The sequence below is a fragment of the Salvelinus alpinus genome, chromosome 5 (assembly GCF_045679555.1).
Source record: "Salvelinus alpinus chromosome 5, SLU_Salpinus.1, whole genome shotgun sequence".
In the NCBI taxonomy this organism is placed as follows: domain Eukaryota; kingdom Metazoa; phylum Chordata; class Actinopteri; order Salmoniformes; family Salmonidae; genus Salvelinus; species Salvelinus alpinus.
In genome coordinates this window covers 30,608,174-30,622,849 of record NC_092090.1, presented here as the reverse complement: position 1 = coordinate 30,622,849, position 14,676 = coordinate 30,608,174, and the positions used below count along the sequence as shown (strand labels likewise).

At 48.5% G+C, this 14,676-nt stretch overlaps 1 protein-coding gene across 6 annotated transcripts in view; it reads left to right on the top strand.

Annotated features, from left to right (window-relative positions):
• LOC139575026 (synaptotagmin-7-like) overlaps nt 1-14,676 on the top strand; it is a 117,090-nt gene that overhangs the window by 91,451 nt on the left and 10,963 nt on the right. For all 6 annotated transcript variants that reach the window (XR_011674867.1, XR_011674868.1, XM_071399939.1 and 3 more), the window contains one exon: nt 12,139-12,247. Coding sequence is in view for 4 of the 6 variants with exons in the window: in XM_071399939.1 (XP_071256040.1) it covers nt 12,139-12,247 (109 nt within the window). In the remaining 2 variants the exon portion in view is untranslated. The remainder of the gene's footprint in view (nt 1-12,138; nt 12,248-14,676) is intronic.

Genomic DNA, 14,676 nt, shown 5'->3' with positions numbered 1-14,676 from the left:
GTTGGAAAAGGTTGTACACCAAAACGTTGACAGTAAGTATGCACAGAGGAATTGTGTGTGCAGGAGTTATTTATGTATTTTCTCTAAGTCTCTGTCTCAGCTTGTTATGGTGTCCCTGAGCAAGTGAGAAAAAGTCCCCTTTCTGTCCCCTGGGATGGGACCTGCTGCTTGGTCTAATTAATGGGAGGATAGGTTAGGCTCTCTGGCCTGGGGTTAAGGTCATATGATCAGGGTTCGGGTGTTAGGATCTGGCTAGGGATTACAGCATCGATCCTCAGGGATGTATTTCATCTAAAGTATTGAGTGTGTGTTTCGGTATTTGTCGTGTGATGTCATGTGTGTGACAGTGCAAATCATTTGTCTGCTGTATTATTAAGACCAGACTAAAATTTGGAATAGTAATACCAAAATGTACAGTATCTCTTGGGGGAGAGTCATTGTTCTATAACAGTCTGTGGTGTTGCAAGGTGATTGGACAGAGGAGTTAGTCCAGGAGAAGGTTAATGTTCTGTCAGAGCCTGTTGTGTGAGGGCAGGGTACAGCTGGGGGTGATTCTACAGTTTTCCTATAGACTTTTCCAGTGAATCAGCTGTTTGCACCATGGCATCTTCACCCCCCCCCCCCCCTAGGGGCACGGTGGTATTTGGGTATGGAGAGAGGATGAGTAGACATGACTGAGGTCAAGGGGCCTGATGACAAAGATTGACTTGGATTCTATTATCTCCTTATGGGAGGTAATGGTTACCCGGCAGTATCCCTAGAAATATAATCACGGTACCATACAACCTTCGGTGGGAGTGTACAGTTTGGTAGCCATGGTTACTCCAACCCCAAAAGGATGGACTATATAACCATTGAATTTGTGAGGGAAGGAGAGCAATGGACTAGTCTTTACTTTACAGTAGCTCATATCAATGGACTAGTCATTACTGTACATTAGCTCATATTTAGCTGGCTTCCCATCAGTACTCAGAGCCCATCAGAGCTCTCCTATGATGTTTATAGCGGTCCACTACACACATAACCTCCCTCAATATTAGCCTACTATAGTGGTGTAGTGCTGTTGTTTAGGTGTGTGAGTGCAACAATCTGTTAAAAATGATGTCATAACTTCTCAGTCAAAGTTTGTACCAACAGATATAGCCTATTGAATATTATTATAGAATATGCATAAAATGCATCTTCCAACTGCAACGTCTGCCCTATGCCCACACATATTGTCTCAAGAAAATGGTATAGTTTATATGTTTATTCGTCACATGCTTTGTATACAATAGGCGTAGACTAACAGTAAAATGTTTACTTACCCAAAAATGCAGAGTGATCACCAAGTTAGGCATATGTAATTTCAAAATAGGCCATCATCACTGTCAATCGTTAATAATAATTGTTCACGTTTTACTGGTGAAACTGGCTGCAGGGAAGTCAGGCGCAGGAGAGCAGAAATGGGTAGCAAACGGAGCCCTTTATTGAGGCGAACAGAACACGGTACATAGAAAACTAAACACACACGGGTTACAATAACCCGGCGCAAACCAGCCTGGAGTACACATACATTTACATATAACAATTCCACACACAGACATGGGGGGAAACAGAGGGTTATATGCACGATGAGTAATGAGGGAATGCAAACCAGGTGTGCGGAAAAAACAAGACAAAACAAATGGAAAATGAAAGGTGGATCGGCGATGGCTAAAAGACCGGTGACATCGACCGCCGAACGCCGCCCGAACAAGGAGAGGGACCGACCTCGGCGGAAGTCGTGACAGTACCCGCTCCTTGACGCGCGGCTCCAGCAGCGCGCCGACACCAGCTTCGGGGACGACCCGGAGGGCGAGGCGCAGGGCGATCCGGCCAGAGACGGTGGAACTCCCGCAGCATTGAAGGGTCCAACACGTCCTCCACCAGGACCCAGCACCTCTCCTCCAGACTGTACCCCTCCCACTCCACGAGGTACTGAAGGCTCGAATCCAGTATGGAGCGAACGGAGTACGCCGGGGCCCCCTCGATGTCCAGAGGGGGCGGAGGAACCTCCCGCACCTCAGACTCCTGGAGCGGGCCAGCCACCACCGGCCTGAAGAGAGACACATGGAACGAGGGGTTAAAACAGTAATCGGGGGGAAGCTGTAACCTGTAACTAACCTCGTTCAGTCTCCTCAGGACTTTAAATGGCCTCACAAACCGCGGGCCCAGCTTCCGGCAGGGCAGGCGGAGGGGCAGGTTTCGGGTCGAGAGCCAGACCCGGTCCCCCGGTGCGAACACCGGGGCCTCACTGCGGTGACAATCTGTGCTAGTTTTCTGGCGCAGCACGGCCCGCTGGAGGTGAACATGGGCGGCGTCCCATGTCTCCTCCGCGCGCCTGAACCAGTCGTCCACCGCAGGAGCCTCGGTCTGACTCTGATGCCAAGGCGTCAGAACCGGCTGGTACTCCAGTAGGCACTGGACGGGGGAGAGGTTAGTGGAGGAGTGGCGGAGCGAGTTCTGAACCATCTCGGCCCAGGGCACGAACGCCGCCCACTCCCCCGGCCGGTCCTGGCAATAAGACTGCAGAAACCTACCTACATCCTGGTTCACTCTCTCCACCTGCCCATTACTCTCGGGGTGAAACCCCGTAAGGCTGATCGAGACCCCCAGACGTTCCGTGAACGCCCTCCAGACCCTCGAAGTGAACTGCGGACCTCGATCAGACACTATATCCTCAGGCACCCCGTAGTGCCGGAAGACGTGCGTAAACGAGGCCTCCGCAGTCTGTAGGGCCGTAGGGAGACCGGGCAGAGGGAGGAGACGGCAGGACTTAGAGAAACGGTCCACAACGACCAGGATCGTGGTTGTTACCCTGTGAGGGGGGAGATCGGTAAGAAAATCAATCGACAGGTGCGACCAAGGCCGTTGTGGAACGGGTAAGGGGTGTAGCTTACCTCTGGGCAGGTGCCTAGGAGCCTTACACTGGGCGCACACCAAGCAGGAGGAAACATAAACCGTCACGTCCTTAGCCAAGGTGGACCACCAGTACTTCCCACTCAAACAGTGTACTGTCCGACCGATCCCTGGATGACCAGAGGAGGGTGACGTGTGAGCCCAATAGATCAGCCGGTCACGGACAGCAGACGGAACGTACAGACGCCCAGCGGAACACTGGAGGGGAGCTGGCTTTGCACGTAACGCCTGCTCAATGTCTGCGTCCAGCTACCATACTACCGGCGCCACCAGGCAGGAGGCCGGGAGTATGGAGGTCGGATCCATGGGCCGCTCCTCTGTGTCATACAGCCGGGACAGTGCGTCTGCCTTCACATTTTGGGAACCTGGTCTGTAAGAAAGGGTGAAAACAAAACGGGTGAAAAACATGGCACACCTTGCATGGCAAGGATTCAGTCTCCTCGCTGCCCGGATGTACTCCAGGTTGCGGTGGTCAGTCCAGATGAGAAAAGGGTGTTTAGCCCCCTCAAGCCAATGTCTCCACGTCTTCAACGCCTTGACGACAGCCAACAGTTCCCGGTCCCCCACATCATAGTTTCGCTCCGCCGGGATGAGCTTCTTCGAGAAGAAGGCACGGGGGCGGAGCTTCGGTGGCGTGCCGGAGCGCTGAGAGAGCACGGCTCCTATCCCAGCCTCAGACGCGTCCACCTCCACCGTGAACTCCAAAGAGGGATCCGGATGGGCCAGCACGGGCGCCGAGGTAAACAGAGCCCTTAGGAGACCAAAAGCCCTATCCGCCTCAGCCGACCACTGCAACCGAACCGGACCCCCCTTTAGCAGTGAGGTAATGGGAGCCGCTACCTGACCTAAACCCTGGATAAACCTCCGATAGTAATTGGCAAACCCTAGAAACCGCTTCACCTCCTTTACCGTGGTGGGAGTCGGCCAATTACGCACGGCTGAAATGCGGTCACTCTCCATCTCCACCCCTGAGGTGGAAATGCGGTACCTTGGAAGGAGACGGACTCCTGGAAGAACAGGCATTTCTCAGCCTTGACATACAGGTCATGCTCCAACAGTCACCAAGCACCTTACGCACCAAGGACACATGCTCGGCGCGTGCAGTGGAGTATATCAGAATGTCATCGATACACCACTACACCCTGCCCGTGCAGGTCCCTGAAAATCTCGTCCACAAAGGCTTGGAAGACTGATGGAGCATTCATCAACCCGTACGGCATGACGAGGTACTCATAATGCCCTGACGTGGTACTGAACGCTGTCTTCCACTCGTCTCCCTCCCGGATACGCAGAAGGTTGTAAGCGCTCGTGAGATCTAGTTTCGTGATGAAGCGCGCCGCGTGCATTGACTCAATTGCTGTGGCTATGAGAGGTAGCAGGTAACTACTTCACAGTGATCTGGTTTAGGGCTCGATAGTCAATACACGGGCGCAGACCTCCCTTCTTCTTCACAAAAAAGAAACTCGAGGAGGCGGGTGAAGTGGAGGACCGAATGTACCCCTGACGCAGAGATTCGGCGACATATGTCTCCATAGCCGCCGTCTCCGCCTGTGACAGGATACACGTGACTCCTAGGAAGTGCGGCGTCTACCTGGAGGTTTATCGAACAATCCCCCCGACGATGGGGTGGTAATTGAGTCGGCAAGACTCAAATCAGAATATTCGGGGGGAATGCGCACGGTGGAGACCTGGTCTGCACTTTCCACCGTGGTAGCACCAACGGAAACCCCTAAACACCTCCCCGAGCACTCTCGCGACCACCCTGTGAGAGCCCTCCCTTGCCATGAAACAGTGGGGTCATGACAAGCTAACCAGGGTAGGCCTAGCACCACGAGAAACAGAGGAGAGTCAATGAGGAAGAGACTGATTCTCTCCTTGTGACCCCCCTGCGTCACCATGCCCAGGAGAGCGGTGGCCTCCCTAATTAACCCTAACCCTATTGGTCGACTGTCTAAGGCGTGAACTGGGAAGGGCATAGCCACTGGAACAATGGGGATCCCTAAACTATGGGCGAATGATCTGTCTATGAAATTCCCAGCCGTGCCTGAATCGACGAGCGCCTTATGCTGGGAATGCGGGAAAAACTCAGGAAAAGTAACATGCAAAAACAGGTGTGCAACAGAGAGCTCTGGGTGAGAATGGTGCCGGCTCACCTGGGGTGTCGCAAGAGTGCCCTGCCTGCTGCCTCGACCCCCAGAGAAACCACCCGACACCAACCGGCAGTGTGACCTCTGCGGCCACAGATGGTGCCCGTGAAGGAACCTCCTCCGGTCTCTCTGAGCGCAGCACCTCCCAGCTCCATGGGTATCGGAGCGGTGGTGCTGGGGGATGGAACCGACAGATCCCGATCTGGACGTCCGTGGGTAGCCAGCAGGTTATCCAGCCGAATGGACAGGTCTACCAGCTGGTCAAAGGTGAGGGTGGTGTCCCTGCAGGCCAAGTCTCGACAGACGTACTTGCGCAAACTGCAGCGATAGTGGTTGATCAAGGCCCTGACGTTCCATCCCGCGCCGCAAACTCCTGGGCGCTCCTCTTCCCCTGCCTCAGGTGGAAGAGACGTTCACAAATTCTCGAAGTGGTCCAGCGCCGCATTTCCTTCTCCCCACACAGCGTTGGCACACTCCAGAGCTTTCCCCGAGAGACACGAGAAGAGGGCGGACACCCTCTCACGGCCCGAGGGAGCCGGGTGAACGATCGCCAGGTATAAATCCAGCTGCAGCAGGAAACCCTGGCAGCGTGCGGCCGTCCCATCGTATTCCCTGGGAAGTGCGAGACAAATCCCACTGGAACCGGGTGCGGAGGGGGTGAGTAGTGGAGACCCCTGTTGTGCTGGTGGGGGCGCTGGAGGGACTCTCTGTCTCTCCCAGCGGTCCATCGTCTGGATGACGCGATCCATGGTGATGCCGAGATGATGAAGCATCGCCGCGTGCTTCTGGATGCGCTCCTCGACTCCGCCACCAGGGGCACCTGTTCCTGCTGACTCCATAATTGGGTGTGGAATTCTGTAAAGGAGTGCGTAACTGGCTGCAGGGAATTCAGGCTCAGGAGAGCAGAAATGGGTAGCAAACGGAGCCCTTTATTGAGGCGAACAGAACACGGTACATAGAAAACTAAACACACACAGGCAAACCAGCCCTGGAGTACACATACAGTGGGGAGAACAAGTATTTGATACACTGCCGATTTTGCAGGTTTTCCTACTTACAAAGCATGTAGAGGTCTGTAATTTTTATCATAGGTACACTTCAACTATGAGAGACGGAATCTAAAACAAAAATCCAGAAAATCACATTGTATGATTTTTAAGTAATTAATTTGCATTTTATTGCATGACATAAGTATTTGATACATCAGAAAAGCAGAACTTAATATTTGGTACAGAAACCTTTGTTTGCAATTACAGAGATCCTACGTTTCCTGTAGTTCTTGACCAGGTTTGCACACACTCCAGCAGGGATTTTGGCCCACTCCTCCATACAGACCTTCTCCAGATCCTTCAGGTTTCGGGGCTGTCGCTGGGCAATACGGACTTTCAGCTCCCTCCAAAGATTTTCTATTGGGTTCAGGTCTGGAGACTGGCTAGGCCACTGCAGGACCTTGAGATGCTTCTTACGGAGCCACTCCTTAGTAGCCCTGGCTGTGTGTTTTGGGTCGTTGTCATGCTGGAAGACCCAGCCACGACCCATCTTCAATGCTCTTACTGAGGGAAGGAGGTTGTTGGCCAAGATCTCGCGATACATGGCCCCATCCATCCTCCCCTCAATACGGTGCAGTCGTCCTGTCCCCTTTGCAGAAAAGCATACCCAAAGAATGATGTTTCCACCTCCATGCTTCACGGTTGGGATGGTGTTCTTGGGGTTGTACTCATCCTTCTTCTTCCTCCAAACACGGCGAGTGGAGTTTAGACCAAAAAGCTCTATTTTTGTCTCATCAGACCACATGACCTTCTCCCATTCCTCCTCTGGATCATCCAGATGTTCATTGGCAAACTTCTGACGGGCCTGGACATGCGCTGGCTTGAGCAGGGGGACCTTGCGTGCGCTGCAGGATTTTAATCCATGACGGTGTAGTGTGTTACTAATGGTTTTCTTTGAGACTGTGGTCCCAGTTCTCTTCAGGTCATTGACCAGGTCCTGCAGTGTAGTTCTGGGCTGATCCCTCACCTTCCTCATGATCATTGATGCCCCCACGAGGTGAGATCTTGCATGGAGCCCCAGACTGAGGGTGATTGACCGTCATCTTGAACTTCTTCCATTTTCTAATAATTGGGCCAACAGTTGTTGCCTTCTCACTAAGCTGCTTGCCTATTGTCCTGTAGCCCATCCCAGCCTTGTGCAGGTCTACAATTTTATCCCTGATGTCCTTACACAGCTCTCTGGTCTTGGCCATTGTGGAGAGGTTGGAGTCTGTTTGATTGAGTGTGTGGACAGGTGTCTTTTATACAGGTAACGAGTTCAAACAGGTGCAGTTAATACAGGTAATTAGTGGAGAACAGGAGGGCTTCTTAAAGAAAAACTAACAGGTCTGTGAGAGCCGGAATTCTTACTGGTTGGTAGGTGATCAAATACTTATGTCATGCAATAAAATGCAAATTAATTACTTAAAAATCATACAATGTGATTTTCTGGATTTTTGTTTTAGATTCCGTCTCTCACAGTTGAAGTGTACCTATGATAAAAATTACAGACCTCTACATGCTTTGTAAGTAGGAAAACCTGCAAAATCGGCAGTGTATCAAATACTTGTTCTCCCCACTGTACATTTACATATAACAATTACACACACTGACATGGGGGGAAACAGAGGGTTATATGCACGACGAGTAATGAGGGAATGCAAACCAGGTGTGCGGGAAAACAAGACAAAACAAATGGAAAATGAAAGGTGGATCGGCGATGGCTAGAAGACCGGTGACATCGAACGCTGCCCGAACAAGGAGAGGGACCGACCTCGGCGGAAGTCGTGACACTGCGTCTTCATGCAGATCATTTGATCTCAATCAGTTTCATGGGAATATGCATGTAGAGCTTCTTCAATGACTGTTTTGTGAGATAATTAGAGCAGATGATTTTAACAAATTATTAGCCTTTCTTGTATTTTGTTTCAATCAAAGCATACAGTATAACCTACTTAGTGGCGCGTGCTGTGACTATTCAACTTCAGCTAACCATCCTAAAATGTCATTAGAAATGAGGAAGGGTTTTTGGTGTCACAGTATGGTTATAGGCTTACTATGCTATGCTATTATATTTGGTTTTATTATGTAAAATACAAATGAATTATTATGTGATCTTGCGGGACATTGATTCATCTTCAGATTTTTTCCCCACAAATATTAATGGAGTTAGATAGAGTTAGATAGAGTTAATGGAGTCGTGTATTCTCAAATGTAAAAAGTGAGGGAGCTCCTTAGCTCTCCGGCAGCACTACATCACTGGCCTACTAGTTGGTCTCACTTCAGAGCAGTGAGGGTCTGTCTGTTTATTTCAAAGGATCTTTGACCTTCAGAAGTGATTACACTCAAGGGAGTGTCTGTGACCTTCACACCTAACTACAGTATGATACTAGGGTACTAATACTATTTGGGTACTAATACTATTTGGTTACTATTACACTATTCTCTATTGACACTAGGGTATTATGCTATGCTGACTCAGGTTTTAGTGTAGGGCAGTGGATCCAGGGCTGTGTGTATGTGCCTGTCTGTCTGTCTCTTTGTGTGTGACTTTGTCTCTTGTATTGGTCTTTAAGTGAATAATGGGGATGGTGTCATGGGGAGGTGGGTAGGGGAGGGTACTGGGAGCGGGTGGGCAGGAGGGCGTTTTCTTCTTGTGCTCTCTCCAGCCTTGCAGCGGAGTGTCCCCACCTTTTCCCTTTTCCCTTTGGTCTCAGGCTCTGGGCACAGGTAACAATCCATAAGGATATTATCACAGGTCATGGTGAGAAGTAGAGGCCTCGCCTGCCTCCACATGCCCCCGCTAGTGTGTGTGTGTGTGCGTGTGCGTGTGTGAGTATGTGTGTTTTCCGGGAGGCACTCACCTGCACCTGTCATATGTCCTCCAATCCCGTTGTGTCTTGCTGTTAATGTGGCTGCCTTTTTGCTGCCCTCTGTGACCCCCTGCCAAGCCCCCACGCCGCACGCCTACCCTCCTTTCACTCCCTCCATCCCAGGTGCTTGCTGTCTCTCCAGCCGTTGCCATGCCAACAGAGCAGCCCATATTCTTTAGCTGGTGATCTGGGAAGGGAAGCAGCAGGGTTTGATCCAGGCTCCATCAGCCACCTCTGGCAGCTGCATGCCACTACAAGCTGACTGACATGACCCTCACGGTGCCCTCACACAACCATGCCACATGTTAGCATCACGTTAGCCCCACGTTAGCCTCATCAGTTAGCATTAACAGTAACATATGGAAGAAGAGAGAAGATGACCTTACCTAACTCTATGTAGTTAGAGTGCTTTGTATGGAGTCCCTCCTGTTAGCCTATTCGTAGTCATATGTTTTGATGGAAGGAAGTTGATTGAATCAGACTGAGACAGTCATTCCCTGTGGGTGGGACACGAGTCTCTAGACATCGACAGCAGGCTTTGGGTTAGATCCAACTTTTAATGAATCAGCATACAGGGAGATCATAGACTAAGGAAGGAAAGATAAATGGAAAAGATAGATTAGGACTGAGGGCGTAAAGAGGAAGGACAGCAGGAGATGTTGGATATGAGAAAATTGACGTGATTCAGTAAAGATAAGATAAACGGAAGACGAAGCAAGGTGTATCAGTTGTTGCGATGTTTGGCACTTTGACCTCTCCCCCTTCCATCATCTTATGTCTCCCTCATTCAACCCCCTCCCCTGCAGTCTACGGTGTGAATCCTCCTAACAGCTTTCCCCTCCAATCACAGCTATGACAATCAAGAGATCCCCCTGGAACCAGGCTCATCCACATTACTTGTTTTGCTTACACTTACCTGTCTGTCTGTATGTCTGTCTACATTCATTGTATGTGTCTTTCTCTGTCTGATGCCCCACTCCTTACTCTATACGTGCTCCATTATCTGCCTGTGTCCCTGTCTGTGACTGGGTGTCAACCCGTGTCTGTCTCGTCTCTTTGTCTGTCTGATCTGGATAACTCAGTCTTATCCTCGCCAAGTGGATAAACGCTCTTATTTATTTGTTGCTCATTCAACTTCACTGATCACCTACACCTAGGGTTCAGGGATCCATTTGTTTGCTCTAAAGGAATGACTAAAGGAATGGGGGTAAGTGGTGTAGGTAGAGTTGCAAAATTCTGTTAACTTTTCCAGAATTCCAAAATGTTCCAGATATCCTGGTTAAAGGATACCAGATTTCCTGCTTATTCCCTCTTTATTGCAGGAATCTTCCAACAGCGAAGAGGTTTTCTAGAAAACCTGAGAATTTTGGAAAAGTTACCAGAATTTTGCAACTCTACCTACACCACTTACCCCCATTCCTTTAGTTATTCTCCTTCCTGTCTAACATCCATTTAGTGCCTTATAGAGCAAACAAATGGATCACTGGACAGACAGACAGACATACAGACAGACATGATATGGGGCGTAGTCCTCCCTAGGTTCTCAGATGCAGGCAGCAAAAACTAGCTGAGCGATTGTTTTGTATGTGCATGTCGTTGCTTGCGCTGTGCTAAACTGTAGTATAATGGCACAGTGAAACTCTGCATGCCTCTGTTGTACTGTATATACATAAGTGAAATCCAGCCAGCCAGCCAGTGTTCATGGAAGGACACAGTGCACTAGAGTTACAGTCTCTCTCTTGTGTTAGGCAGCCCAACCCAACCACAGATACTGGATTTGCATTTGTGGACTGACCCTTCACACAGAGAGAGCCCGACCAGACAGAGACATGGCTGCGGTCCTACAACAGTAACTGACCCCTCAAACGACCAGGAACACAGACATCTGTAGCCTCAACCACATAATTACTGATACTTCAGGAACCACAATTACCATCCTCCCTCCTCCTTGATAACCCATATGGCTAACATGCCCACATGCATCCTCTAACATCACTCTAGATTGGGATTAACCTCACTCAGCCAAACGATTAGTTCCTTGTATCTATTTGGCGGTTAACATGTTGTGTGTGTGTTATGTTTATACCCTCCCACATCACATCTTATCCCTCCTTTTCTCTTTTTCTCTCGCTCGCCTACTTCTTTTTCCTGTCAGCCTTTCTGATGTACTGCCTCCAGCCATCTCCCTCCCTCTCTGACTCGTCCTCTTATTTTGCATGCCCATGTCAAGTCCGTTTCTCGTCTCTATTCTTTAGTCCTTATTGTGCTCTCTTACGAAAAGTAAGTCTTGTTTTTTTTGTTTCCAGGCCTCTTATGCTCTCCTATCTCCTCTATTTCTCTTCCAGCTTCAACTGAACTATGCTGTGGTGTCTGTCTCTGTCTCACGTTCATTTGAGTCAGTAACCTCACTTTGTTCATTCTGTTAATCCTCATAGTCTTAACAAAGACAAATCCCCCCTTTCTCTGCAGAGATAAATCTTCAAATCTACTTCTTCTTCTGCACTCATCTTTCCCACAGCACCCATTCCTAATCCCACTTCCTCTCCCTCCATTTCTACAGTGCACTTGCACTCTGTTTTTCCTCTTTCTTCCTCGTGTCATTTTCCAGTGTCTAACCTGTAATTAGTGTTGTCTGTCTATGTGTCTTGACTTGTGTCACCTGCTATAGCTCAGCATGTCTTCTGCTCACCAGACTGTTACAACATATTGTCTAGGAACACTTTGTCTCCAACACCCAGTCCTCCCACACCCTGTCCTCCCTCTTTTACGCTTTCGTTCATTAATTGTGTGATTTTTGTGGCTGTTTCGCAAGTATCACACTGCTACATGATTGTAGTGACTAAGGTTTGGAACTCAGTGTGCATGCATGTGTGTGAAGGTGTGTGTGTGAGTGTAAGTCACTAACATTCCCGTGTTACTCCCAAGTCTGGGGACATTATCAGTCACATTCAGATCTGGACTCTGGATAGTTCAGCCCTGACACAAGACCTTGCAGCCTCACCTGTGGTGGGAAGCCATTTGATGAGCTGCAGGTTGCAGCACAGACCTGAGGCTGGCTCTTTGTCTTCAGAAGCAGGATTCTCCTAATGCTCCGTTGGCCTCTCTCTCAGTGTCCGTCCTGACTGTGTCTCTGTCCCCCCCCCCCCCCAGCAGGAGCCTGGGTAAACCTGGGAGCCAGACCCCAGATGAGGCAGGCCGCCTCGGGAACTCCTCCGTCACAGACCTGGCCAACTCTGTCACCACCAGCGACATTCACATGGTGAGAAAACCTGCTCCCTTCCTGTCTGTCTGTGTTAATGATTGTTCACCTGTACTCCTCTCTGCATGTCTATGGGTTTGTCCACAGCCACCCACTTGTAGCAGCATTTAGATTTGCAAGATGTCTTAAATGACAAAACGTGCTAATTACATGACATTTCCCAACCCAGCTTGGCTATCACAAAGGAGAAACTCAGTAGAATATGCTTTATTCAGCAAAAGCTGGTAATTACGCTGAGAACACAGTGCTGTGAGTGCTGGGTGGACAGGGCGCGGGTGGGGGATGGGCCTGTGTTATTATGTGGGTTGCACGTCTGCGTTATGGAGGTCCCGATGATGCTTAATGATGATACTTTCACTTTGAGGGGGAGCCAACAGGGCCTGTCAGTTGGATCAGACCTGCAGTTGGCCATGGTCTCTTTCCATCTCTGGTCTCTCACTATGTGGGTCGAAGACTTTCATTAGGCCTAGTTAATATCTATAACTTTTTTTTAGGGGGGTCATTGTGATACTACCTATGCAGGAGTTTAGAAGTTTTATATACGTTTATAAAAGTGAGTTAGTTTGAATAATCCCGGTACCCAGAATCAATTTTTGCGTGCGCTGGCCAGCTACGTCAGTCTGTCACAAGATTTTTTTTAAATACATTTTTATTTCACCTTTATTTAACCAGGTAGGCCAGTTGAGAACAAGTTCTCATTTACAACTGCGACCTGGCCATGTCACGTTCGTTGTAGTGAGGAGACCAAAGCGCAGCGTGATGTGAATACATATTTTAATAGAAGACGACTGAACACGAAGAACACTAACAAACAATACAAAATAACAAACGACCGTGAACGCTATAAACACGGCGTGCAGACATGCAACATCAACATAGACAATAACCCACAAACTAAACTGGAAAATGGCAACCTAAATAGGATCCCCAATCAGAGACAACGATCAACAGCTGCCTCTGATTGGGAACCAATCCAGGCCACCATAGACCTACATATGCCTAGACTAACTACACACACCTAGACATACATAAACCCTATACAATACCAAAACCCCATAGATATATAAAACCCCTAGACAAGACTAAAACACACATGCCACCCTCGTCACACCCTGACCTAACCAAAATAATAAAGAAAACAAAGATAACTAAGGTCAGGGCGTGACAGGCCAAGATAAAGCAAAGCAGTGTGACAAAAACAACAACACAGTTACACATGGGATAAACAAACGTACAGTCAATAACACAATAGAAAAATCTATGTACAGTGTGTGCAAATGTAGTAAGATTAGGGAGGTAATGCAATAAATAGGCCGAAATAATTTCAATTTAGCATTAACACTGGAGTGATAGATGTGCAGATGATGATGTGCAAGTAGAGATACTGGGGTGCAAAAGAGCAAAAAATTAAATAAACAAATAACAATATGGGGATGAGGTAGTTGGGTGTGCTATTCACAGATGGGCTGTGTACAGGTACAGTGATCGTTTAGCTGCTCTGACAGCTGATGCTTAAAGTTAGAGAGGTAGATATAAGTCTCCAGCTTCAGTGATTTTTGCAATTCGTTCCAGTCATTGGCAGTAGAGAACTGGAAGGAAAGGCGGCCAAAGGAGGTATTGGCTTTGGGGGTGACCAGTGAAATATACCTGCTGGAGCACATGCTACATGTGGGTGTTGCTATGGTGACCAGTGAGCTGAGATAAGGCAGGGCTTTACCTAGCAAAGACTTATAGATGACCTGAAGCCAGTGGGTTTGGTGACGAATATGTAGCGAGGGCCAGCCAACGAGAGCATACAGGTCGCAGTGGTGGGTAGTATATGGGGCTTTGGTGACAAAACGGATGGCACTGTGATAGACTTCATCCAATTTGCTGAGAAGAGTGTTGGAGGCTATTTTGTAAATTACATCGCCGAAGTCAAGGATCGGTAGGATAGTCAGTTTTACGAGGGTATGTTTGGCAGCATGAGTGAAGGAGGCTTTGTTGCGAAATAGGAAGCCGATTCTAGATTTAATTTTGGGTTGGAGATGCTTAATTTGAGTCTGGAAGGAGAGTTTACAGTCTAACCTTCTTAAAATCAATACACAAGTATATTTTTTTAAACCTGCATATGTAGTTAAAATAAATTAATGTTAGCAGGCAATATTAACTAGGGAAATTGTGTCACTTCTTTTGCATTCAGTGCAAGCAGAGTCAGGCTATATGCAGCAGTTTAGGCCGTAATTAATTTGCCAGTTTTACATAATTATGACATAACATTGAAGGTTGTGCAATGTAACAGTAATATTTAGATTTAGGGTTGCCACCCGTTCGATAAAATACGGAACGGTTCCGTATTTCACTGAAAGAATAAATGTTATGTTTTCGAAATGAGTGTTAACGGATTTGACCATATTAATGACCAAAGGCTCGTATTTCTGTGTGTTTAT